Here is a 27,780-nt window from a genome sequence, read left to right on the forward strand (position 1 = left end):
TGAAGAAACATCTTTATACAGTATACAGTAGTTCTTTCAAGACAACTTCCCATTGATCAACATTTAAACTACATATTTAAAAGAAAACAGTAAAGATGAACAAAATAAAAAGTATACTTACATGCTGAATACAGTAATTACATGCCCTTTCTCATGAAAAACATATCCAGCGTAGATTTTTTTGGTTCTTTTCTCAGCGCATGCTATTTCAATCTTGCTACCTTCTCACACCTGTTGCCATGGTTGCAGTTTGTGTGAAGATGGCAATGGTTGCATACGTCACACATGATTGACAATCAGCCTTATCTCCGAAATAGCCTACCAAAGTCTTTGTTTTCACTGAGAGAATAACACATTCACACTGGAGAAAGTTCAGGGTCAGTCACTACCAAGATTGTCTAATCATTCTAATAGGGCTAATTTCCTTTGAAAAAAACGGTCCTTGCTGCTTGGATCGTAAAAAAAGTTATACTCCTTTTTCGCTCTTTCTCTCTCTCTATGTGTGTGTGCAAATTGCTTCAGATAATCACTTACTTAAAGGAACGTAATATCTTTTCTTGAAGTGTTAAGAAAAATGTAAGCTTTCAATACTGAAAACTTATTACATAACTATATACTAATGTGTTATTATTTGTTTATTTAGCAGACGCCTTTATCCAAGGCGGCTTACAGAGACTAGGGCATGTGAACTATGCATCAGCTGCAGAGTCACTTACAACAACGTCTCACCCGAAAGACGAAGCACAAGGAGGTTAAGTGGCTTGTTCAGGTTTACACTAAGTGGTGTAGCTGGGATTAGAACCGGGGACCTGGTTACAAGCCATTTTCTTTAACCACTGGACCACACAGTCTCAAGAAAGCATAATGTTGTTGTTGATCTTGCAGTTTTAGCATCCACCATGATGGGCAGGGAAATGACTGTGAACCAGTTGGAAGACACCCCTTCATCATGTCCCGCCAACTACAGTATGACCCTTCACCCCTGACATGGTCACACTGCAGCAAGGAGTACATTACCCGCTTCTTAGAGTAAGTTTATAATTGAATTGCTGGCAAATGAAGGTCAATTCCCATGTAACTGGAATAACATGCAGGCCATCCAGAACTCACTACTTACCAGTAGAGTAGATTCACCGACTCTGTTGTTGTCTGGTCATCTTTTGCCTAAACTATTTATATGCTGACAACACATGAACAGTACATTATAATGGCAAGCAACCTGAAGTGAAATGACTTCCTTGCTTTCATTTAGTTATGTTTAATGTGCTGTGTTTATGCAGGTCAGCGTCACTCCACATACCCTATAATTTAAATAAAACGATGAGCTAAGAAAATAGTTTTAGAGCACAGTTATAAGGGGATCAGAAACAATGTTGCTAATGCTAATAAGAGGTAATTATTTAAAACAACCCACATACACATATTAATCTGAATTTAACTGCACAAACTTATCATATATTTGTTGTTATCTTGTTTTATAATATTGTTCAACACAAATGTTGGCACAAGGATTGAAAATCAACCACGTTGTTTCTGTACCAGACAGCCTGATATTTCAGTCATCTGCAGGACACATAAGTGAACGGTATAATGTATTGCTCTAAATGAGTGATGTCTGATCTTATAAAGTGGGTACTAATAAACACATTATGTGGATCAAGGGCTTTTGGGCACTGTAATACAGTCTTGGGCTAGAATTCACAGAATGAATATAAAGTCAAACTGTTGTTTTACACTGGTGTTCTTTCAGGCAAGGGCAAAATAATAAAATCAAAATAGTGAGAACATTAATTGCTTTATATTGCTCTCTGATTGTTATCCCTTGGGTCAGACCACTAACGCAAAACGATTGATACCCAAAACTAATTTTGATTATCAGTAGGAGTCGGTGTCACTACAGCATATATATTATATAATTATATATATATATATTCAGGATATATATATATATCATATATATATATACATACCAAGTTCAGGAAATAAAATGTGACCTCCAGATTGAGCCTTTCTTTCCCCTTTTGTCTATGTTGTTTTTTGTTTTATAGTGCCTGCCCCTGTGTGTATTTTTTGCTATATGTTGTGTGTTAATGTTGGTGTATAGTCATTGGTACACGGGATATAAACAGGTCTGTGTAACACAAGTGTTTAAAATGTATATTTGTATTTAGGCACGAGGATTGCACAGCATTTCACGTGCAAGTAAAACGTAATAATATGTGAGCACGGGGAATTGCACTTTATTAATTCACGTGCAGTTGTACCACGACTCCAATTGAATGATTGATTCGCAATCAAGACTCAGTACAGCTGCATAAAAGCTGCATGTTTTCACCCACTCGGGTTGTGTGTTCGGTGAGTGGAGAATGGGATTGGAGACGGAGGTAATTGTAATAGTATTAAGTAAAATATCTGCTCACCGTGTTTTGTTTAGTGTTAGTCCGTTTTGTTTGTCTCTTTGTTTTGGCTGCCAGTGTCATGTCCTGTGTTTTTGTTTGTTACAAACCTTTTATTTACTGTCTGTTCATTCATTAAATGCTGAGCGAGACCATTCGCTCAGCTCCACCAAACTCCACCCCTCTCTCTGTTTATTTCCTGGTTCCTGTTTCTGGTCTGACATCCCCCACTCCGGCTGTCTTTGTGACAATCCTCCATCTCCTCTCCACCACATTTTTATTAGTGTTCATTTTATTTATTTACACAAGGAGACAACTATGGAGTCCCTGAATGGTGTGCAGGGTAAGTCACATGGTCAGAGGAGTGCAGGTTTGCCTCTCTAAGCCCCAGGAGAACCAGTGTCACACAAGGAGCTCAAAGAGGACAGCTGCAGCACCGGTAGCTTGTAGACATCTGCTGTAGAGCTCCTGGTTGTACAGAGGGAATTAGTATGTTTGTGGGATCGGAGGACATTCACTCACCTTCAGGGTAGAAACACTGTTTTGTCTAGGGAAATACTAGCCACTTGAGGAGACCTGTCAATCAAGATGCATTTAGAAGATTGCAGTGGGTAATAAATTTATGTCATGGAGTCCTATATAAAGCCAACGTAAAGTCATAATTAGGACTTCTGTTTTTCAGTTTTTATTAATTCTATTTTTTGATGCTTAGTTTGAGCTATTTTCAAGTTTTATGAAATTTTCTTTTTTCGGGGCTTTCGTTTTTGATATACTGTATGAAATTATGTTTACAGTTACGTTGCAAATGCTTGAGTGTTTTTTTTTTTTTCTGTCAAAATGTGTATAATAGTAACTCGACAGAACGTGCACACTTAAGTTGTACCTTCTTTCCTTTGCTGTTTTCCACAACAAAATCCCTATGGTCTTGGGCACATTCTTCTGGGGTTTTTGTGTGTAGGCATTTTTGTACATTTCGCCACAGTTCTGTTTTAAATCCTCTGTATCTTAACTGTAATACAGCTTTAAATCCCGCTAACAAGCCTCCTTTCCTGATTGTAATCTCATTTTAAATCTCGCAAGCGGAGTCTCCAATAGAAGTGTAGGAATGTGCTGTCACTCAGTAGTTGGGGTGGGTTTAAAGTATTCAGAACAAATCAATGATAGATACAAGTTAGGAAGGCGGGACATTGCCCAGCAGCACTGGTAAATGTATTTATTAATATTCTTGTAGTAGGTTTTATTTTTCAATGGGAAAAGGGTAAAGTCAAAGTGAATTGATTAACCATTTCCACAGTTTTTTCCGGTGTTTATTGGCTATCCACCGATTTTTTTTTTTTCAAAAGCTCTAGTCATAATGTAATATTTCATTCTGGCACCTTGACATTTTTAGATTTTTTAAAAGTTTAATCTGTCTCAAATACAGGGTCTTTTTGTTCTTTTTTTTTTGGTCTTATTTAATTATAGGTGTGGCTTGGAGTCAGGGATAACATGTTTTAAATGAGACACTGCAGATTATCAATGATTATAAAAGACGAGCAGTCCCCAAAAAAGAGACAACTTATTTTTAACTTTCAGAAATATCTTTAGCACAAAAGAACATGGGGATTTATTCTTAAATGAGAATGAACAAATGGGATATCCTTGCTCTTGAAGAGGTAAAAAAGAAAAATAATAAAAAAAACTGGTTTAATGCATAGAAATTGATTGAAGTAACCTTGTGTAGTACAGAAAATATTTATCTATGTACTATAATTGTGACCATTTACAACCATTAAAATATAAAGAATGAGCAAAACTGAAGTGAAGTGGCTAAAATCTACCAGCAACTGTGTTGATTATAATAAAAAATATAAGTTGGTCACAGAATATTTTAATGATAGAGAAACCACGTCGGCTGTATCAGGCAATTTTATGAGCTATTTAAATAAGCACTACAAACTATTCTACCTGCACTACTACCTCAAAAACCTATACTTGTGATGCTGCACACAGCACAGTGACATGAATCTAGTTGCTGATCCCCACAAATTACTTTAACCTTCCCTCAAAAAGTTTTCTTTTTTTAAGTCAACCTTCTTTTTCTTTATCTCTTCACTACAGCAGTTCCCAAAATATCTCCCACTCCCAGGTTATTTAGCATTAAAATGGTTGAAAACTTTTCAAATCGAACTTTCTTTTCTTTTTCTTAATGGCGCTGTTAATCCAGTCATCTGGGTTTTGGTTTTATTAACACATTTTAAACAGTGCGTATTCTCTGGTTATGCACACAGCATAAAAGCGCAGTTTGTCTGTGTGTTTCTGTGTGATGTTTTATGTACCTAGAAAAGTAATGTTTCTGTCGAGTGCATAGTTAGATACAGAAACGGAAACCTGATCTGTTGTTTTAGAGTAGAGAGGGATGGCCCTACATGTTCTCCCTCTTCATCTCCATAACACTTGGGATTATGTTTTTTTGCAGTCGTGGCTGGGGCTCATGTTTGGACGATCGTCCATCTAAAAAAGTCCTGACAGCCCCGATTGTCGCTCCTGGAGTTCTTTATGACATCCACCAGCAGTGTCAGCTCCAGTACGGACCCAACACCACCTTCTGTGATGAGGTTGAGGCAAGTTATTTTACTTTATTTTTTACTATAACAGTTGTGTCCATAAGTATTTAAACAATGTATAATCTTTTATTTATTATCCCTTGTGCCATGCTGTACATGTCGATTTTTAACACTGGAGTGGAAAGTCTTCAGTTCTCTTCTTGGTCCCATTTACAGTTCTTTAATCAAGCATGGCTGAATCTAGTAGAAGTGTTTGGTGAAAAGACCATCTTCAAATATTGAGCAGAGTGGCAGTAGATATCCAGCAGAATTGTGCAAAATGCTGCATACAGTGACAAATCAAATAGAAATAAAATTAATAAAGATTCAGTGAATCTGTGACAGTACTTATAAATTATGATCATAACAACTTTTGTTGTTCATTTTTTATTTTGGACTAATGAGACTGAGTGCGATAGCCTGGAGTACATTGTGCAAATTGCCATCTTTATCAAATGATTTATATTTGGCACGGTGCATAAATATGTAAAACAAAATCATTACAAAATATTTTAACAAACATACTCTACTATATTTTTAAATGTATGTGTACAGTTCAAAATAATTGCTCAAGAACTGTTACAAATTATAATTAGAGTTTGTATACAAAAATATTTCTTATCTAAAATGTTTTGAAAACGCTTAACAAAATCAGTAAGTAAGCTATCCCACAAGAGTCACTTGTCTTCGCCAGTACAATTGAGGTTGGAACCTGTAGTCTGTACCTCTGAAGGTTTCCTTCAAAGCTATTATCAAAATACATTAATCAGTTCCCACTAAATTACAATAAATTGTCTGCATTGCATTTAGTAGTATGAATAAGATGATACATTTGATATTAATGTAGCTTTTATTTGGCAGTGTTATAATAAAAACATAATAAAGTTATCTATGTTTCTTTGCCTAGCTTTTGTTATGCTTTTTTTAGTGCTTTTTCTTTTTTTGTTGATGTGTCTGAGTGCTTGTATTACATTTATGTTTTAGCTGTGAGAATCCACATGTGTACAAAGCTATTTTTGTTTTTACTAATTGGTTATGTGAGCAGTTACTCCTTATAAGAGTACTACATTTATGTAAGAGCGTAACCTCGCTCGGAGCCAATGGTATATATATATATAGGTCCAAATATATATAATAAGTCCAAGGGTATATATATATATTATATATATAATATATATATATATAGATAATATATATATATATATATATATATAGTATATATACCATATATACATATATATAATATCATTAGTGGTTGGAAAAATTCTGCCCTGTGATTGATTAAAATCTCATTATAGGAGCAAAAATAGATTGAACTGTTGCCCTAACATCCTTACACCAGCGGGCAATTATCTATCTCTGTCATGTGATTTGTTCACATCACTGTCAGTCCCGCCTCTTTTCAAACGGACGCCCTTCTCCTCTGCACTCCTCACAACAGAATAAAATGGCTGAATGTGAAAAAGCTGTAAAATAGCGATTCTCTGATTTAACAGAAAATGAATTACAAAACATACTACAAAAGAAAGATGCTCTAAAAACTAAAAATCAGTTACTGTTTTCTGACTCTGAAATTCAAACAAATTAATCTCGACGATGTAAACAAATATGACGGCCGGGATATGAACTGGATTATGCACCAGTCAGCAAGCCAGGTGGAGAGCTGTACGCCAAAAAAAACTTTGACTATGCGGTATTAACTTCAAAAACATTTTCTGTTATTTATTTTTGTTATTTATTTATTTACTTATGCTGTATCAGCTATATTTAAACAAAACATATAAAGTAAATATGTACCGCAGACTCAGCCCCTAGTAGTGAAAAATGAAATGCCCCTCTGGAAGACGATTGTTACCTCCAGGGTGTCTGTGGCTTCGGGCATTATAGCCCCCTGTTGGTAACAATAGTCTTCCCTCGGGTCAATAATTTTCCACTACAGCCCTCCTCCTCCTCTGTATATATTGTGAGCAGGGAGAGGGTTAATTCCACCCTGCTGAAAAAAAAAAAAAAAAAAAAAAAAAAGTGCAAATGCACATTTGTGTAATTTATAAATTTTGTTTTATTATTAATTATTCCTTGCACCTGGTGATCATTGTAAATTAGAGACAGGTGCAGGACCTTTAAAGAAAGCAGCCAGTCTCTTCTAGGCTGCTGGTGTGTTTAGAAGCCCGCTTGATGGTGTGCTGAAGCATAGAAAATAAAGGTAGTGTAAAAACCTTTTGATCTGAGTTAAACCTGTGTGGTATGTTTTGTTTGTTTAGTCGTCGGGTAAACAGCTTAGCCGTCCTGCAAGATAGTTTAGGTTCCTGTTTGTGTTTTTAGTTAGTGCTCGAAAAAGAGATAGATGTTTGTTTTGTTTATTTTTGCTTTGTGTTTGTTTATTAAATAGCGCGTCAGCGCTCCCCGAACATTCCTGTGTTTTGGCCAGCATTAAAGGAGCGCCCGGCGTAATTTTCCCCGTGTTTTGCACACTCACCAGCGAGCATATATATATATATATATATATATATATATATATATATATATATATATATATATATACACACACACACCACACACACACACACACACACACACACACACACACACCATCATTGAAAGTTCATACATTATTTAGTCTTTAAATAACTTAATTTAAGATTCCTATAGAATCAGTTTATGTATTGTTGGTTAAAAAATCCTATAGTTATTGTAATTGATAATGACACATAGTAAATAAATACACTTGTTTGTTTTGTCATTTTCTGTTATGATTATTGTACTTGTATGTTATTACCATTTGAACCATACACCAAAATACTCAATCCTATAACTATAGCAATGGGAAAGACCAAAATGAGTTGTTTGACAGTTTTTACCTGTACTAATCAGAACACTTCTTTGAATAAGATACATCTGGTTATTAATTTGCTATGGGATCTGCCAGTCCTTTCACAACAATTCTGATCTGTGATTATATTATATTGTGAAGTATACTGTGCATTGCAATTCACAATTTGAACACCCTGTGTTTGTATGTGTGTGTAACCTAACAAAATATTAAAGAGGTTAGTGTTGATGTTTTTTTTTTTTTTTTTTTTTTTTTATTTTTTTTTTTAACCATTATACCCTTAAATACTTGTTAAAGAAAAAAAAAAGTAGAACTGAATCTAAAATGTCATAATTTGTCAACCACGTATTATCCCTTGAAATGTGAATATCTTAGACAACATGGATATGCTGCATGTATGTACTGTATGCCACACTAACTGTTTAGAAATCTATTGAGTACCACTGCTTAAATTGCACTGAAACTTGGTATGAACATTCCTTGGCACAAGTTCTTCTGAATCTAGGTCATGCTGTTCTAGTTTTTGCTTGCGATCTAGCCTATTGTTTGTCCTAATGTAAGCTACATGTTCAGAACCACTCGTTCAAATTTGATTAAAATAAAATATATGGATGCTTATTTGCTATTATAATAAATAGTCATCACATACCAGTTGCTTGGTCTGGGAAAGAATATCAAAATCTGACTTTTTTTTTTTGTGAAAACTGATTTGCAATTAAAAAAAATTAAAAAGTCATACAATTTATACATGCAAAGGGATACAATTTGCAAATTAATTTGAGCAGTTTAGTCTTTATTTTGGTAAATATATATTGTTCCATATTTTATAATTGCAGAATGTGTGCCAGACCCTTTGGTGCTCAGTAAATGGATCGTGTCGTTCCAAGCTGGATGCAGCCGCAGATGGCACCTGGTGTGGAAAGGAAAAGGTATTTGTATTTTCTTAAAAGACTTTTGACAAACTGGACTATTGCACTGCATTTATAGAGGAAACACCACAAGTCTCCATAGAGTACTGTAGATGTTGCACAATCGAGGATAGCCAAATAACCCACAAGCCCCCTTGAGATAGATTAATAGTAAAAACTTGACATACTATTCTCATCTAGTGCCAGTTACAATTCTAGCTGCAGAAAAATAAACACACTCCAGTAGAAACAACAGCAATAATATTCAAAACTGCCTTGTAGCAGTTTACTGTGAGCATCAAGCTGTAAGGTGTGTAACACCAAGTTTGCTACAATCTAATAATATATAGCGTTTAACAAGCCGGTTACCGTAGCAACAAGTTTAAATGCATGTCAGACTTCCTATATGCAGAAAAACATAGCAGAGTTGTACAGTCTATTAAGCTTCATTTTTTTAATTTGAGATGCAAGCTCCATAGAGGCATTTTTACGAACAGTGCCAATACTTTAAGTGAGCTCCACAGGGCTTGTTCGAAGCTGTTCAAATTCCAGACGAATGTGTTCACAGCAGCTCTAATTAAAAGCACTCATATTTTATCTGTGAATATTTTATCTGTGCCTTATCTTTCTTTTATCTATTTAACATAAAATCCATTGGATTTTCATATTACATTTGCCACGTATAATGTAATTTGAATATATACAACAGATATAGACCAGTCCTATGGGTTTATCCGTGTTCATCTCCGGAGCATTTATTAAGATTGTTTTTTGCTTTTGGGTAAATATGTGTTTTTTAAAAACAAGATTATGCCCAACTGTCAGAGAAGACAATCTTTGATGGCCATTAATTGGTATTTTATTTATTGTATAGGTGAGGATTAATGAGGGAGACATATTTTGCGTAATTATCATGTTTTTTGTTAACAGATTCTACTGCTTTTAATTGAGCAGCAGCGTGACAAAAACATATTAAAGGGGAATTACTCCAGCATATTGTTTATGAATAAAAAGGTTTCATGGTTAGTCCTTGATTGCGAGTGCACAAATTATGTACCTAGCCACTCTCTGCTTGATTAAATCTATCATGGAGCCTGGATAATTACAGCAGCTCGTCCACACACTGTAATGGAAGAGAAAATGGACACTACCAGCTGGGAAAACCAATTGAGATTAAATGTACAAAGAGGTGCTTATAATCCAGGGCAAACACATAACCAATTATAATATAAAATATTTTTTTTTTGTTCAGTACTATAAATGTAGGATTTAATTTGCCCCATATTCTAGTTCAAATTCTCTATGGGCCAGACATTTCAACATATTTTAATGAACTCTAGTTCAATGTAGTTTATTCCATTCATAGTTGGACAGAATCGTATGGCAGTCCTTTTTTTCCCCTTCCTCTTGGCTTTAATTTTACAATACAGTTTCAAGCTGGTGTATTATAACTGCATAAGGAAAAGACAGATACTGATGTAGCATAGGTGTTCATTTTTGCTTACTGGTGTGCAAACAAGTGTAATTATGGACAGTCAAATCACAAATGTATACCCTCAAAATTTGCATACTATTTATTTTTGTAATTATTTGTTATGAAATGTGGTCTCCACCATATTTTACCTTCTAAGGCAATCCAGGCAAACCTGGAATTTCTGTCTTGGGGCCAGTAAAAACAAAATACTGTGAACTAAGAGTAAGCATCAGTAGTTCTTTCTTTCTTTTTTTTTTTTGGGGGGGGGGGGGTACATCCTGAGTATGTAAAGAATTAAATTAAACTGAATGTTTTTGTTTCTGTTCCTTTCCTTGCTTTTCTGTCTCCTTCATAAATATGGTCACACTGAAAATATTTTTTGAGTGGACTCTTGACATGTGTAGGCAATATATAATAAATGATATGTAGTGTAGAAATATTCATCTCATTTGCTATGCTGTGTCTTTGATGTTTGTTTCCTATCCAGTGGTGTCTTTCTGGAGAGTGTGTGGTTGTGGGGAAGCGCCCTGATAAAACGAATGGGAAATGGGGCATGTGGAGTTCCTGGTCCCATTGCACACGGACCTGTGGTGCTGGAATTCAGTCTGCAGAGAGACAGTGCAACAACCCACAGTGAGTAATGCACTGCATTTAGTGCACATTAAACTTTCAGCGTTGTGCCTTCATTCAAAACATCATTGTTGTTCATTAGAATGTTTCACCTTTTATTACCAATATTTTTTTTCTACAATAATATGCTAAAAACTCTGGAATACACCTTTTAATTTCTGTTTTCAAATAACAGTAAAAACAAACGATTAACAATCGGAGCCGGAGCCCTAGTCTTGCAGAAAATGCAGCAATTGTAAATCAGTACTATAAATCCTATCCAAAGCTCCCTCCCTTGATGGGTGTCACAGCCCCAGCCCGCTGTAGGAACCCATGTGTGCTACATATACACATGCAAAAATAAATGTATAAAAATATGTATAAATCTTGACACAGCTAAAAATAAAAATTAAAAAAAAATTACTGAATGATCATGGCCACAAAGATTTTAACATAAAATAATACATTTATAGCTGTGACCTTCCTCCTCGCCTCCGAGCAGGCCTTTTCCTCTCCACTCTCGCCTCAGAGCAGGCCTCCCTCCTCTCCACCCTCTCCTCCAGAGCAGACTTCCCTCCTCGCTACCTCGCATGGCTCCCTCCTCTCCACCCTCACCCCCAGAGCAGGCCTCACTCCTCGACTCCACCGTCGCCTCCGAGCAGACCTCTCTTCTCTCCACCCTCTCCACCCTTGCCTCCTTGCAGGCCTCCCTCCTCTCCACCCTCGCCTCCAGAGCAGGCCTCCCTCCTCGACTCTCCCCTTCCCCCCAGCCTGATCACGAATGTGGGGGAGCTGGCTCTCCTCTGCAGTGGATTCCTACATTTATTCATCCTTCCCTAATATAGTTGCTGCTCCTTCTAAAAATCCTAACTTGCCCGGAGTGGGGACTACCTGTCTGCCGGGGCCACTATAGGTTTTACCCTAATCAGCCTCAAGGGGTTTTTTCCTCTCCACTGAGCAACAGGTATACACAGTCACTTCCTACTAAATTACTAACCATCCTCCTGTTTGTCCCGTTTGTCCTTCTAGTCTTTTGTTTGTTATGCGCTGGCATGTGCTGTCTTTTGTTTGTCTCACGGTGTGGGAGATTTGGTGAGGAGCTGGGGGTCCATCCTTTTGGGGGGCAAGTGATCTCACTTCCCCGACCTCAGGGCAGGCTTCAGCCTCCCTTGACCTTCAGGGGGGTTCTCACCATGTGAGTCAGAGCGGACTCCCGGCCACACACTGTGCTTATCTTGCCTCACTCAAGGCTCTGTTCTATACTCTGTCTTAGCTCAGGATGTGGCTACTCCATGCTCGAGTCCCTGTGACAGGCTGGCGAGTGGATAGAGGCCCAGAGACAGACTGCAGTTCAAAAAAATAACTATTTTATTATAAATAAACACAAAAATGAAAGGGCACAAGGGCCAAAACAAAGCAATTTAAACACAAAGAAAGACAAAAAGCAAAACTTACAAAAATAACAATTTCCAGGCTGGGCAATGCCTTCACTGGATTCAAACTTTCCAAACAACTAAAATAAACCAAGCTGCTTCCTCAGCTCCCTCTCCCCAAATGAGAAGCAGAGGCCTCCTTTTATATCAGGTGGCTGGACGCTGATTGATTGTTAATCAACCTAATCAACTAATCAACCCCAGCCACCTGAACATAATAAACCCAGGCAGGTAGGGGAAGTTAACCCCATCCCTGCCAATTTAAAGGGCAGAGCTTTGCTCTGCCACACACCTCCCCCCATGTACAACGTACACCGGCCGCAATCGGCCAACTCCCCCCAGGCGATCCAAATGTGTCATCCCTGAGCGGAGCGGGCGTGGCATCCCTGGGCGGTGCAAGGCAGGCATCCTTGGGCCATAGCTCCTCCCCTCTCGGGCTCTGAGAGCGGCGGCGGCGGCTCCTCCCTCTCGGGCTCTGAAAGCGGCGGCGGCTCCTCCCTCTCGGGCTCTGAAAGCGGCGGCGGCGGCTCCTCCCTCTCGGGCTCTGAGAGCGACGGCAGCTCCTCACCCCTCTCTGGCTCTGGGAGCGACGGCAGCTCCTCACCCCTCTCTGGCTCTGGGAGCGACGGCAGCTCCTCACCCCTCTCTGGCTCTGGGAGCGACGGAGGCTCCTCACCCCTCTCTGGCTCTGGGAGCGACGGCAGCTCCTCCTCCATCTCTGGCTCTGGGGACGACGGAGGCTCCTCACCCCTCTCTGGCTCTGGGGACGACGGCAGCTCCTCCTCCCTCTCTGGCTCTGGGAGCGACGGCAGCTCCTCCTCCCTCTCTGGCTCTGGGGACGACGGAGGCTCCTCCCCCCTCTCTGGCTCTGGGAGCGACGGCAGCTCCTCCCCCCTCTCTGGCTCTGGGAGCGACGGCAGCTCCTCCCCCCTCTCTGGCTCTGGGAGCGACGGCAGCTCCTCCCCCCTCTCTGGCTCTGGGAGCGACGGCAGCTCCTCCTCCCTCTCTGGCTCTGGGGACGACGGCAGCTCCTCCTCCCTCTCTGGCTCTGGGAGCGACGGCAGCTCCTCCTCCCTCTCTGGCTCTGGGAGCGACGGCAGCTCCTCACCCCTCTCTGGCTCTCGGGAAGGCGGCTCACCCCTCTCTGGCTCTCGGGAAGGCGGCTCACCCCTCTTTATTGGAGTGACCGGGGCATCTCCCATGTCTACAGCCAGGTAATTAACCACCATGAGGGCAACCTCTGGGAAGGAGGCCGGGTGGTGTTGTTCCTCCCACTGTTCCCACCTCTCCCCATCTCGACGCCACAGCGTGTTGATAACTATGGGGAGATCGTGGACGAGGTCTGCCTCAGGGTGCATCAACCAGTCCCAGATCTCCTGGGACGGTGGTGAAGGTGGTGGTGCTGGAGGTAGTGGGGTGGCCCCTGATGCCCGGGGTGAACACGGCACCTCTTCCTGGGCCTGGTTGTAGGGGCATCCTGCCCAGTTGTGGCCGTCCTCCTCCCGGCCACACCAGTTTGCCGGTGGCACGTCTGGGCAGGACCGCCAACGATGGTCCTCCTTCCCACACCAGGAACACCAGGGGAAGAGGCTGGCCGGGTCCTCCAGCGGTGGTTGCAGCAGCTTACATTTCTTCAGCTGCTGCTGCTGCTTTTCCTGCCTTTGCCGCTGTCTGCTCTTTCCCATTTTTTTTTTTTTTTTTCAAAAAAAAAATAAAATAAAATTATCCCAAAAATTCCACAAAACAAAAAAAAATACTGCTCTGAGCCTCTAGGTGGCGCTATCCCACTTTGACACCAAATGTGACAGGCTGGCGAGTGGAAAGAGGCCCAGAGACAGACTGCAGTTCAAAAAAATAACTATTTTATTATAAATAAACACAAAAATGAAAGGGCACAAGGGCCAAAATAAAGCAATTTAAACACAAAGAAAGACAAAAAGCAAAACTTACAAAAATAACAATTTCCAGGCTGGGCAATGCCTTCACTGGATTCAAACTTTCCAAACAACCAAAAAAAAACAAGCTGCTTCCTCAGCTCCCTCTCCCCAAATGAGAAGCAGAGGCCTCCTTTTATATCAGGTGGCTGGGCGCTGATTGATCGTTAATCAACCTAATCAACTAATCAACCCCAGCCACCTGAACATAATAAACCCAGGCAGGTAGGGGAAGTTAACCCCATCCCTGCCAATTTAAAGGGCAGAGCTTTGCTCTGCCACAGTCCCATACTAACCTCTACGCCTTGTTCTTATCTCAGGTCCCAGGCAGCATGAAGTCTCGGCCAATTGGGAGAATAAGGAGCACCCCTTTACAGAAGTCTCAGACGCTGGGTACCTCTCCCTCTCTATCTCCTTTCGTGTCCCGGTCTTCCGGGACCGTCTTCCTGTGAGGGGCGGCTCCCCAAGTCATAACCCTCATATGTGTTTTCGGTTGCTAGGTCTTTCGGCCCTGGGTTGTGTCGGCATCGCCGCCCTCAGTCAGTGACCACTTTCTGTATCCTGTCTTCGGTTGCTGGGTCTTTCGCCCCTGGGCTCGTGTCGGCATCGCCGCCCTCAGTCAGTGACCATCCTTCTGTCCAGTTTCGGTTGCTGGGTCCTTCACCCCTGGGTTGTGTCAGAATCACCGCCCTCAGTCAGTGACCACATTCTATCCTAGCTTCCATGTCCAGCTTCGCTGGTCTGCTACTAGAGTGGGCCTCGCCTGTTCTTCTATCCTAGGTCCGGTCCTTTCTAGCCAGCACTCTGTCCTACTTACCGCTCCCTTCTGCTTCTTTTGCCCTATCCTTACCCCACAGCTCACGCCCTGTGAATGTCTATGTGGCAGAGCAAAGCTCTGCCCTTTAAATTGGCAGGGATGGGGTTAACTTCCCCTGCCTGCCTGGGTTTATTATGTTCAGGTGGCTGGGGTTGATTAGTTGATTAGGTTGATTAACGATCAATCAGCGCCCAGCCACCTGATATAAAAGGAGGCCTCTGCTTCTCATTTGAGAGAGGGAGCTGAGGAAGCAGGTTGGTTTTTTTTGGTTGTTTGGAAAACTTGAATCCAGTGAAGGCATTGCCCAGCCTGGAAACTGTTATTTTTGTAAGTTTTGCTTTTTATCTTTTTGGTGTTTAAATTGCTTTGTTTTGGCCCTTGTGCCCTTTCATTTTGTGTTTATAATAAAATAGTTATTTTTTTGAACTGCAGTCTGTCTCTGGGCCTCTATCCACTCGCCAGCCTGCCACAGTCTATTTAAACACAGCTGTGGTTTGGGTATTATAAGATCTACATTATAAATTAACTTCTCATCCCTAAGCACATTGTTGAGATTAGAGGGGTTGCTTTGCATCTACACTGTTGACCGCAGTGGAGTCTCCTTAGAGTAGGCAAGGGAGGCAGTCACTCCTCAAAATTTCAAAGTGAAAAAAAAATTATGTATTTGTAATTATTATATATACATAATTAGTGGGGCAGGGTAAAGCCCTGCCTTTAAGTATAGTTAAAAGGATTATTTTGTGTAAATTATAGTGTAAATAGTTAATTATAATTTAAAAAAGGAAGTGTATTATTTGAGAACAGGTGATGATGTTATTGCATGATTTAAATGTATTTGTTGGAGTTTATTTAAAACAAGTATTTTTGTTATTGTTTGGCAGCGTGGACGGGGTTCAAGCCCCATCACTCTAAACTCGTGTGGGATGTGATCATCTCCAGATTTATTAATTTATTGCTAATCTGGAGACGGTCACATGTATAAAAACCTGCAGCTTTGGCTGAACGGGACGGGGGTTTGGAAGAAGGAACGAGAGAGACAGGACAAATTGAAAGTAAAAACAAAACAAAGTAAAAATGAAAGTAAAAAAAAGATAACAAATGCTACCCGTATGGTACTTGTTTAGGGAGGTTTATTTGATTTATGTTTAGGACTTTTTTGATTCAGCCTCAGAGTGTTGTTTCTGTAAAATTTTTATTTTTGAATAAAAACGCACCACAGAACATCAACCCACAGTCCAGTGTCAGAGCCAGCTACCTCGCCTGGTCTCCCGCCCTGTCACATATGGTGTTTAAGCGGGGGATTGTAGCGCCTCCACTGACCCAGGCCAGAACAAATATTGCGGGTACACTTTTTAAAAACATTTTTTTATTACTTTATTGGCGTAAGGATATTTAATTAAAAAAAAAAAAAAAAAAAAACTAAACTAACTACCTGGAGAACCTTCTTGGGGGTTGGAGACCCTCGACTTCCTCTTGTGTGTCGCAACGCCCCGAGGCGTCTGTATATTTGATGTATACGGACCGCCTGTCGGGCCCTATTGCATATATATATATATATATTTTTTTTTTTTAAACACTGAACACTCAGAATCAATTATTGTAAGGTGACATTGGTTTTATGTTGGGAAAATTTTTAAGAAAAAAAATAAAAAACTGAAATATCTTGCTTGCATAAGTATTCAACCCCTGTGCTGTGGAAGCTCCCAGTTTGTACCGATGAAAGAAATTGCCCAAACGAGGACACAATTACCTTACCATTGGCCTCCACCTGTGAACCATTAAAGTTGCTGTCACATTTTCTGGATAAAACCCCCACTGTTGAAGGATCATTGGTAAGGCTGTGAATCTGAAGGAAAATGAAGACCAAAGAGCATTCTAAAGAAGTTAGAGATAAAGTAATACAAATGCATAGATTAGGGAAAGGGTACAAAATAATATCCAAGTGTTTGGCTATCCCAGTGAGCACAGTTGGATCAATAATCAGGAAGTGGAAGCTGCATCACACCACCCAAGCACTGCCAAGAAGATGCCGTGCTTCAAAACTCAACACTCAAACAAGAAGGAGACTTGTGAGAGAAGCCACAGAGAGGCCAACAATCACTTTGAAGGAGCTACAGAGTTCAATGGCTGGGAGTGGAGTAATGGTGCACCAGTCAACCATATCAAGAGCTCTGCATAACACTGTCCTGTATGGGAGGGTGGCAAGAAAGAAGCTGTTACTCAAAAAGTACCATCTGAAAGCAAGTCTGGAGTTTTCCAGAAAGCATGAGAGTGACCCACCTGCGATTTGGGAAAAGGTTTTGTGATCAGATAGAGCTTTTTGGCCAAAACTCAAAGCGCTATGTGTGGCGCAAACCTAACGCTGCCCATTCCTCAAGACACACCATCCCTACAGTGAAGTATGGTGGTGGCACCATCCCAAGCACAAGGCCAAAGCAATATTGGAGTTGCTCAAGAACAAAAAGGTGAATGTCCTACAGTGGCCAAGTCAAAGTCCTGATCTCAATCCCATTGAGAATCTGTGGCAGTATTTGAAAATTGCAGTCCACAAGCGTCGTCCAACCAACCTGAACAACCTGGAGCAAATCTGCCAAGAAGAATGGGCCAAAATCAGTCTGACACTGTGTGCAAAGCTGGTACGTACTTACCCCAAAAGACTTAAAGCTGTTATTGCAGCGAAAGGTGGCTCTACCAAATATCAATGTGTGGGGGTTGAATACTCATGCAAGCAAGATATTTCAGTTTTTTATTTTTCTTAAAAATATTTCCCAACATAAAACCAATGTCACATTACGATAACTGATTCTGAGTTTAAGTGTTTAAAAATAAAATATCGAACACAACGAAATTTCAGTATACCATTTGTAATTCAGTAATATAAGAGAATTGATCAGGGGTCTGAATACATTTGCAAGGTACTATATATAATTAAACCCATTAAACCAAAGCTAATCGAAGCCAGCGTTGTTGACATGCATAGATGACTGGAGTTGTAGTTTCATTCTCCATTTCTGCTGATTGGAAACACCTTTCAGCATGTACCAGTACTATTCCCAGAAGACCCTGCATGACTGTATACCTTCTGCATTGTGGCACGGGTAGCATCAGTAAAGAGAGACATATTGTAAAGGTTTCATGTTATGATACCACTTCCTTTCTCTGGGAACAGGAACACTAGTTGTTGCTGTTGTTTTTGTCTCTCTTAGTGTTTGTTAGAAGTCACATTTATGTTATTTTAGCCCTTCCCAAGCAGTATTTGTTTTTTTCCTCAGCATAGCCAAAACTCGTTCTCTCTCTTTTCGCCTGTGTGGTTTATAATTATTTTGTTGGTCATTTATTTAAGTTTAGCAAATTAAGTTAATAGGATGTGCTTGATTTTTTGTTTGCCTTCTTTTGCCTTTACAACTTTGTTTAGAGAATATTGTATGCAAAGAATGTTAATGAAGTGGTATTGAAATCGAAATGCTATATATTTATGTTGTACAGTGTGCCTTTTTAAACATACACTGGCAGTGTGTAACAGTTAAGCATATTATAATAAACTATGATGGGCTACTGTTTTCTTTTCTCTGTTGGCTAGTGAAGAAAATGTGTAACAGCCCAGTTGGGGTAAAACCTGTTTAGACTGCGCCTGTGCATCTCTTGATCTATCCCTATGCACTGGATCATCTTTTTTGCTGCGGTAAGGCCTGCCAACCAGATCCATCTCTGTTGTGACGGCAGATCAAGGAATGAGTCATCATTCAGCAGAAGTACAGCAGCAGAACAGGGAATATCTTTAGACAAAATAGTGGATAAAGCAGACGAGACCTGCTCCCAGAAACTCCCAGACCATATGTAAGAAAGTGCTATGGGTACCCTGAGGGAAAAGTAAACAAAGAGAACTGGGGAGAAGTTTCATTCAAAATCGTTTACACGGGGCCAGATACAGTCTGTGAAGAAAATGATAATGAATCATCTGGTGATTAGGGTTCCTGGAGGCAAAGTTTACATTAGACCAGACAGTACCCCAATTAATTTCAGTATCTGATGGTGGTAAATCCCTATTCCAAATTGTGTTAGTTGTTAATGGTTTATAAGACACCTTTAACAGAAAAACATAAATTATGGAAACTAGTCCCTTAGTTTTACCCCACATGTCCAACATATTCTGGAGTGGGTGTGTTGACAGTGCTACCCCCTAAGGCACTTCATAGGCTTACTGCAATTGGAGGTTAAAAATAAAAAAAAGAAACAGAACAAATTGTATCGAAGTTGTAAATCTTGGAATGTGCGGAGACAGACATCATTAGAAATATCAGCGAGAGTATGTATCCCCCTCTCCCTCCAGCGCAGAAAAGAGAAGGGTCTACCCCCTAGAAGTGCAAAAATGTGAAATATAGGATAGCGAGAGTGCCACTTAAGTTGTTTTTCTGTATGTTTCTCCACTAAGCGCCAAACAATAACTAACTGTGTGATTATGGTGCCAAACCATAGTTTACAATATCTGAGAGCAATGTTTGAATAGATTAAATCTTGGAGTATGTGTGGGTAGACAAAATTTTCTTCCAGGGAGCGCCATGAGACAGGAGCATTAGGGTCAAACCATATAGTAAGCAGGCACATAAAATTGTCAATAGGTGAGGAAGTGATTGAGATACATTTTCGACAAACAGCAATATGTCATCTAAAGCAAAATATGATGTTGAGCATTATTAACTTTGATGGGAGTATGTGAAAGGGTGGCTTTGCAGGGGTGGCATCAGACCAGAAACAGACTCAAAATAAGTGAAGGGTGGGGCAAACTGAAGTGCAACGGCACTCAGTGTTTTATTAAATAATACAATCAAAAGAGTTTAAACACAAGGGCCAAACAAACAAATAGTATGCTGGTTATGAAACCAGCTTACGTAGCAATTGTATATTTCTTTTTCACACTTACATCTCTCCTCCTGAGGAATATCGGAACTGTAAAGTTTGAAATAAAAGGAATGAAATGCCGAATTTATTTGTACAGGGTCTGAAAGTATATCTCCCTTCAGAGATATAACAGACATAATGTCTGCGAAGTGCTTGTTAGTCCGGAGTCTCAAGGTTAGAAGATGACAAGGTCTTGAGCCGTTGAAATAATAGTGCTGCCTAGCTCTATGAATAAGGAATTCAGCCAACTGCCTGAGTAAAAGATTAAGATCTTTTCTAATTAAATCACTTGTTCCAGTGCAGTGTTAGCAAAGAAATTAGAATGCAAAGTATTTTCTAGACATTTCCAATTCCTTAATTTTGCTAAGTCACAACTTACTAAGGTTAGAAGCAAATGATGTAGCACTATTCCTGGTAAATCCTTCAACTGAATTCCACAACACACGTGGATCATCAACCGAATTTCTGTTAAAATTAAAAAATTCTGTTAGTTGGTTTTCAGATTCTGCCCTGAAAGATTCATTCTGCAGCAAAGTGGTGTTAAAGCGGCATCTGGCGGCTTGAGTAAGAACACCAGGGAGTGTGGCTGTACAGACTGCGCTGTGATCTGAGAGAACAGCAGCAAATCAGTATTTTGGACTTCTTTAAAAAGATCCCTCGATACAAAAATAAAATCAATCCTCGAATATGACTTATGTCTAGGAGAAAAGAAAGAAAGGTCTTTGAGGGATTCATTACACACCATAAATCAACAACTCCTCTATTAGACGCCAATCTCTGTAGTGCAGTGCAGTCCTGCCCTCTACTAATCCAGTCCTGTCCAAAGCATGCTCCCATACAGCGCTGAAATCGCCTCTGATAATCAAACGGAACTCTGACAAATCAAGCATTAGTTTTGTCAATAAATGTTGTTGCCTGGGAAAAAGTTTTCTTAAACCACGTATTTAAATATATATAATATATCTATATATGGATCTATATAGATATATATATATATATATATATATCGGCCGGTTGTCAGTCAACCCTTTATTTATTTATTTATTTATTTATTTTTTATTTATCTATCTATCTGAAGATGAAGAAGCAATAACATAATATCTATGTGCAAGTATAGGAATGTCTTTCTGCATGAGGTGTGTTTCTTGTAATATGGCAACATCAATTCTTTTCCAAGACAGGAGGTCAAGACAGCTTGTACGATTATCGTTTATGTGGTGTGTTCAGACTCTGCACGTTCCAGAGTAATAGTGACAAATTAGTCATGAGTATCGAAAATAAACTTACAGATCAGTAACAAGCAATCAAAAGATCCTGTTAATAATCTAAGTGAAAAAAGTAGCAATAACAAAGGGTGCTAATACAGTATACAATCCCGCAAGGTCCTCTCCCTCCCCTCCACCCCCCACACCAACCCCAGACACATCCCCCCCTCCACACGTATAAATAGAATAGCAGAATGTCCCTATAAAACGTAAACAAGGTTAAATCAGGGCTAACATATATAATATAATTTCCAGACAAAATATAAATGCAATTAATCAAGATTAATGTATGTCATCGATAACAATAGGATAATAGTCCAGGATGAACTCCTCAGTGTCTGCTGCTGTTCTAAACAAATGTTCTTCACAGTTGTGGATAAGTTTAAGGGTGGCCAGGTACAGTAGAAAAGTTTGCAGAACGAGCCTGGCTGATCAGCTGGGAGAAGCCCTTATAATTGGTATAGTCAGGAAAGAATTTCATTTCTTTACCTGAGAGTCAGAGGATTCTTCCTGGCAGCTTACAGGATGGATTGGTGGTCGGAAGTATCGGAAAAGGTTTAAAATGAAGCTCCTGGACCTATCGTTAGTTTTGGGCCGACCGTTGTATATGCAGTGGGCACACCACATCCAAGCCCTCAGAATCCCCTCCAGGTCCACCATGCAGAGATTGGGCCATCTGTTCCTGTCCTCTAAATCTGCCAGTTTGGCCTTCAGCTGATTAATCCTGATGCTGCGAAGAGAGACCAATTTCATGTTCTTATCCACCCTAGCATGGAGACCGGAGATGTCAGCTTTCTGGTCCTTCATGTTGCTTGATAAATTAACAAACTCCGTCTGTATGGAGGACAGTTTGGCATCCATTCCTCTGCACATTTCCTCCAAATGAGAAAATTAGGATTCAAAGTATTGACGGTGCCTCTCCATGCAGGCCCAACAATGGCGACGAGATCGGACTGAGGGCAACTTTTATCTCCTTTAGAGGGAGACGCCAGCTGGGAGGAATGTCTCTTTTTTCTGGTTCTGTGCCATCCTGAGGTGAAGTAAATCTTAACCGGATCAAGATAAGAGAGAAAAATTAAGTTATACATTAAGTAATATGTGAAAGAGGAGATGAAGGGTATGGAGCAAAAGCCTTAGGCAGCTATATCTCTAGCAGGTCACGTGATCTCACCCAAGCTGTCAGTTCTGAATCTAATTAGGTGACTGACAACCAAAAAAAACAGACACAAAAAAGGGATTAAGAGGTTGTTATTTTCGGGAGCATTTTTCCTGTCAGTCTCTCCCTATTCAGTAACATTTATCATAGCACAGGATGTAGGTGTTAGTTTCGTTGTATGTTAGCTCACATCTTCCTACTTAATAATACAGACATCAAACACCATTTATGGGTACTTTATTTGTTGAAATGCTATTGAAATGCTATTCTACATGCTTGGTTGAAGGCATGTTCACCATTCTAACGCATTACACCGTGTGACAAATTTTTTATTTATTTTTTGTTCCTGGGTAGTAAGTGTTATTTCCTAATTGCTTATGCCTCAAAAGTATAGAAAATGGCTATTATTCCCTACAAACTTTGCTTTTGTGACCAGGACAGCGATATTTCAAAATATCACTACTTCCAATGGGAAAACGGGCAAATGTATTTACAGTATAATCGTAAATCTCGAAAAACTACTCACTTCTAAATGTTTTGTAGTCATTTTTGTATTACTTTAGTATAAATACATGTTAAATTGGATTCATTTGTTGTTTTTTCTGACTTTATGTGAACGAAAAGACACACATTTGCCTGTTTTCCCATTGGAAATAGTGATATTTTGATGTCCTGGTCCTGGTCACAAAAGCAAAGTTTGTGGGGAATAATAGCCATTTTCTATACTTTTGAGGCATAAGCAATTAGGAAATAACACTTACTACCCAGTTACATAGTGTTATTTTGTCTTATTGTGATGCTTAACAAATGCACTTTTACAGCAGCTTGAAGAAACCACAAACGCAAACCTATCTATTGAGGTTTGGCTTGAAATCAATCAAACACTATCTACTTGGAGTCCTGGTGTATCATATTAACATGTAATGACTTGGCTTAAATTTCAGTGTTCCTTGGCAGCATTTTACTGTTCGAGGTAAATTAAACTACTCAGGCTATTTGACTTAAAAAAAATATTATTACCTTTAAAAAATGTCATGTTACCATCCTGAAAGCCTCAATTTACGTACTCTTTTGTCAAATGCAAATTTAAAGTGGACTGCACAAAAACATGTATACAGTACGTGCAGTGCATACAACACCACACATTCAATATCAATGCCATTGTAAATAAATACTGCCTTTATGATGTAAAAATGAGCCAGATTGAATGGGACACAATTGGGGCTAACCTTTAGTTGTTTTCTTCAGGCCGCAGTTTGGAGGCAAGTACTGTACAGGAGAGCGCAGGCGATATCGAATATGTAACACCAAAGCCTGTGCCCGGGACAGGCCCACTTTTCGGGAAATGCAGTGCAGTGAATTCAACACGGTGCCCTACAACAATGAGCTGTATGAGTGGATCCCAGTCACTAACACTTGTATGTATATCTCTAATATAATGTCTTAAGAATTATGTGTTTGTTAATTTTGTCTCTAGCCAAAAATGTTTTCCCTATTGTATGATGTTTTTAATCATTGTCTGCTGTTTTTATTTCTTTTCATACAATGAGTTCAGTTTCTTTTCAGGTATAGCTGTCTTTAAGTATTTTGTAACTGTTCTTCCTTATTTTTTTAGCGCTAAAAACCATGCAAATGACTGAAAATACCTTTTTAAATGTGGTTTACATATACGTTTTGTTAAATATTCAATCCTAACGCAACCCTAACCCATGCAGTACACTATCGATCATTACAGAGGTGTAGTGCAGTGGGATTGACGAAGGCAAGCAAACTGTGAAAAGTGCTATGATTTTAGGGGCTAACATTTGCTGTGTCTATGGACATAAGGAATTGGTAGGAAGGGCTCTGGGTATATGACATTTAGGGTTTCTGAAAAAGAGTCCTTGACCAGTTGAACACACTTGTTTAAACCTTAGGAAAGCCCTTTTGAATTGGAATTTATGTGAATATATTTGGTGTTTTTGTTTTTAAGAAGTATTGTTCTTCTTCACCCGGAGTGCAGAATGTGTCCTATAGCTTGGAGATCACTGGTTCGAATCCAAGCTATGCCACTGCCGACCGTGGATGGGAGTTCCCAAGGGGTGGCGCACAATTGGCCAAGCCCTGCCCCAGAGGGGTAGGGAGGTCAGCGGGGGAGTCGTTGGCTCACCGCACACCAGCGACCCTTCTGGCTAGGCGGGTGCCTGCAGGCCGGCCTGTACTCATTTCAGAACTGCGTGGTCCTCTGACGCTGTATGTTCTGGATATGGCTGCACGATGGGCTGGCAGAGTGAAAGAAAAGCGGACGGCTGACATCACTCGTTTCATCGTCGTCTCTCCTGAGTTAGTTCGGGGGTTGCAGTGGTGAGCCAGGTTCCATTTCAAAATTGGGAGAATATTGAAGAATGAATACAAATAATTGTTAAAATTTTTATATATATATATATATATATATATATATATATATATATATATATATATATATATATATATATATTATATATATTGTGTAAAGACGGCAGGGAGGGGGTTAAAATCCTTCCCTGCACAGAACATGTGAGAATGCACATTTGGGTGTTAATGGTTTAATTGTTTTATTGTTTAGTAATCCCCTGCACCTGGTGTTAATTGTAAATTAGAGCCAGGTGCAGGGTATTTAAAGAATGCAGCCAGTCTGTTCGGGGCTGCTGAGAGGTAGGAAGCAGAAGGTGTGCTCTGTTTCTGAGCAGTCAAGAGTAAGGTAAGGTGTTTGTGTTTATGTGACAGATAAACGGTTTAGCAGTCCTGTAAGGTAGTTAGGTTCCCGTGTGTTTAGTTAGTGCTCAAGAAGGAGCTAGGTGTTTTGTTTATTTTGTTTGTATTTTATTTTGTGTGTTTATTAAAAATAGCGCGAAAGCGTGAAAAATCCATTTCCTTGTTTTAGGTCTGATTTAAAGGGGCAACGAACCGTGAGAGTGCGCAATCTTTTTCACATATGGTGGCAGAAAGTGTGGGCGCCCCTATGACCCTGGAAATGGAAAGCATTGAACAGTTGTTCGCCAGGATCAACCGAAATACCGCTATTCAACATGAGCAAGACAAGAAATGGAGATTGGTGCTAGGGCTGCCGGAGCAGGAGCCGACGGAGCTGGAGCTGCTACTCCAAAAGTGGGAGCAGGCCCTGCTGTCTCCAGCGCCTGAGAGAGAATCCCTGCTGTCTCCAGAGCCCGGAGAGGAGGAGCCGCCACTCCCTGAGCCCAGAGAGGAGGAGCGCCGCTCCCAGTGCCCAGAGAGGGAGAAGCAACGAACAAAGAGGAGGAGGTGAGGTGCCCACCTCCATCACCTCAGCGAACCAGTCTGGCACTGCCAGGTGCGGTCCCTTGCCCCTGGACACCCTGCCGGTCTTCCTAGACCTTCCTGCACTGGACCTGGAGCCCAGGAGTCTGCAACATTGGCCACAGCTCTGCCCCTGGTTCCCTGCTCCGCTCTTCCCGATCACCCAGACGTCGCTGGGCTGCTGCCAGACGTCGCTGGTGCTTCCCCTGTTCACTGCTTCGCTCCCCCTGGGTGATCGGACATCGCTGTGCCAGTCCCCAGATGAAGATCTCTGCCCACTGCTGCATCCTCCTGTTCCCCGGTCTTCGCTTCGGTCGGCCCTGTCATCCCGATGGGGTCCCGTGTCACCGGTTCATGGTACCTTCCTGGAAGTGCCGGAAGGTCCGACCCACCCTCAAGCCCTCCCGTGGAAAAGGGCGGAAATGGACATTTGTGGACTTGAGTGTGGGTGGCTGTGTTTTAGGGGAGGGGGTGGCCTGGAATGGCCGATCAGTGTTGCACACTTGGAGGGGAGGATGTGTAAGACGGCAGGGAGGGGGTTAAAATCCTTCCCTGCACAGAACATGTGAGAATGCACATTTGGGTGTTAATGGTTTAATTGTTTTATTGTTTAGTAACCACCTGCACCTTGTATTAATTGTAAATTAGAGCCAGGTGCAGGGTATTTAAAGAATGGAGCCAGTCTGTTCGGGGCTGCTGAGAGGTAGGAAGCAGAAGGTGTGCTCTGTTTCCGAGCAGTCAAGAGTAAGGTAAGGTAAGGTAAGGTAAGGTAAGGTAAGGTGTTTGTGTTTATGTGACAGATAAACGGTTTAGCAGTCCTGTAAGGTAGTTAGGTTCCTGTGTGCTTAGTTAGTGCTCAAGAAGGAGCTAGGTGTTTTGTTTATTTTGTTTGTATTTTATTTTGTGTGTTTATTAAAAATAGCGTGAAAGCGTGAAAAATCCAAACACCTAGCTCCTATTTGGAGCACTAACTAAACATATGCAGGTCCCTGACTAATGCGCAGGACAGCTAAGCTGTTTACATGACAAATAACACGAAGACAAACACTAATACAGATTTTTATAAAGCCAAACGTATGTTTTACACAGACCTTTACAACTTCCAGTCGGGCTTCAATCCCCCACAGCAGTAGACCCGAGCAGACTGACTGCTTCCCTTTTATATCTGGCACCTGTCTCTAATTTTTAATAATTGCCAGCTGTAGGTGATAATTAAACAAAACAATTATCTTGGCAGGGAGGCCTTAACTCTTTTCCTGCCATAAACAAACCATTCTTCAGTTTGCAGGCCCCCTGTCCTGCTACATCCATTACAGTATGTTCTAAAACTGCCCCAGCCAAATTACTTTTGAGAAAGTGATGACTCTAGATTATTCTGGAAGAATTCTAAAGAATTAGAGCCAACATCAACACTGTAACATCCTGGCTCGACACTTCTTCACTAAGTTATGGCACGTGATGGAATGATTCTTATTTTCAGTTTGTGGCTTTGTTTTTTTTAATAATGGAACAGACAAAAGAGTAAGGTTGCAGCGTTCATTTTGTTGCTGCCTGTCCTCCATTGTCCATTTTTGAGTTGGTTATTAATAATAGTATAATAATATCTTTATTTTTATATAGCGACTTTCATAGTGGACCACCGTCACAAAGCGATTTACAGAGGTAGGCTGTGAACTGTGCATTATATGCAGAGTTACTGTAGCAAAGTGCCCGCCCCTGTGTGTATTTTGTGTTGTGTGTTAATGTTGGTGTATAGTCATTGGTACACGGGCTATAAACGGGTCTGTGTAACATGAGTGTTTAAAATGTATATGTGTATTTAGGCACGAGGATTGTACAGCACTTCATGTGCAAGTAAAACTTAGTAGTATGTGAGCACGTCGAATTGCACTTTATAAATTCACGTGCAGTTGTACCACGACTCAAATTGAATGATTGATTAGCAATCAAGTCTCGGTATAGCTGCATAAAAGCTGCATGTTTTCACCCCTCGGGGTTGTGTGTTCAGTGAGTGGAGAACAGGGTAGGAGACTGAGGTAATAATTGTGATAATAATAAGAATAGTAGTTAAATATCTGCTCACCGTGTTTGTCTATATAGTCCATTTTGTTTGTCTTTTTGTTTTGGCGACGAGTGCCATGTCCTGTGTTTTTGTTTGTTACAAACCTTTTATTTACTGT

General features: G+C 40.4%; 1 protein-coding gene across 1 annotated transcript in view; it reads left to right on the forward strand.

Annotated features, from left to right (window-relative positions):
• Positions 1-27,780, forward strand: part of adamts12 (ADAM metallopeptidase with thrombospondin type 1 motif, 12) — a 159,615-nt gene that overhangs the window by 78,112 nt on the left and 53,723 nt on the right. The window contains exons 8-12 of the mRNA XM_041234881.1: positions 886-1,029; positions 4,855-4,999; positions 8,648-8,740; positions 10,681-10,826; positions 23,555-23,724. Of these exons, the coding sequence (XP_041090815.1) occupies positions 886-1,029; positions 4,855-4,999; positions 8,648-8,740; positions 10,681-10,826; positions 23,555-23,724 (698 nt within the window). The remainder of the gene's footprint in view (positions 1-885; positions 1,030-4,854; positions 5,000-8,647; positions 8,741-10,680; positions 10,827-23,554; positions 23,725-27,780) is intronic.

Source organism: Polyodon spathula, chromosome 2 (genome assembly GCF_017654505.1).
Source record: "Polyodon spathula isolate WHYD16114869_AA chromosome 2, ASM1765450v1, whole genome shotgun sequence".
Lineage (NCBI taxonomy): Eukaryota > Metazoa > Chordata > Actinopteri > Acipenseriformes > Polyodontidae > Polyodon > Polyodon spathula.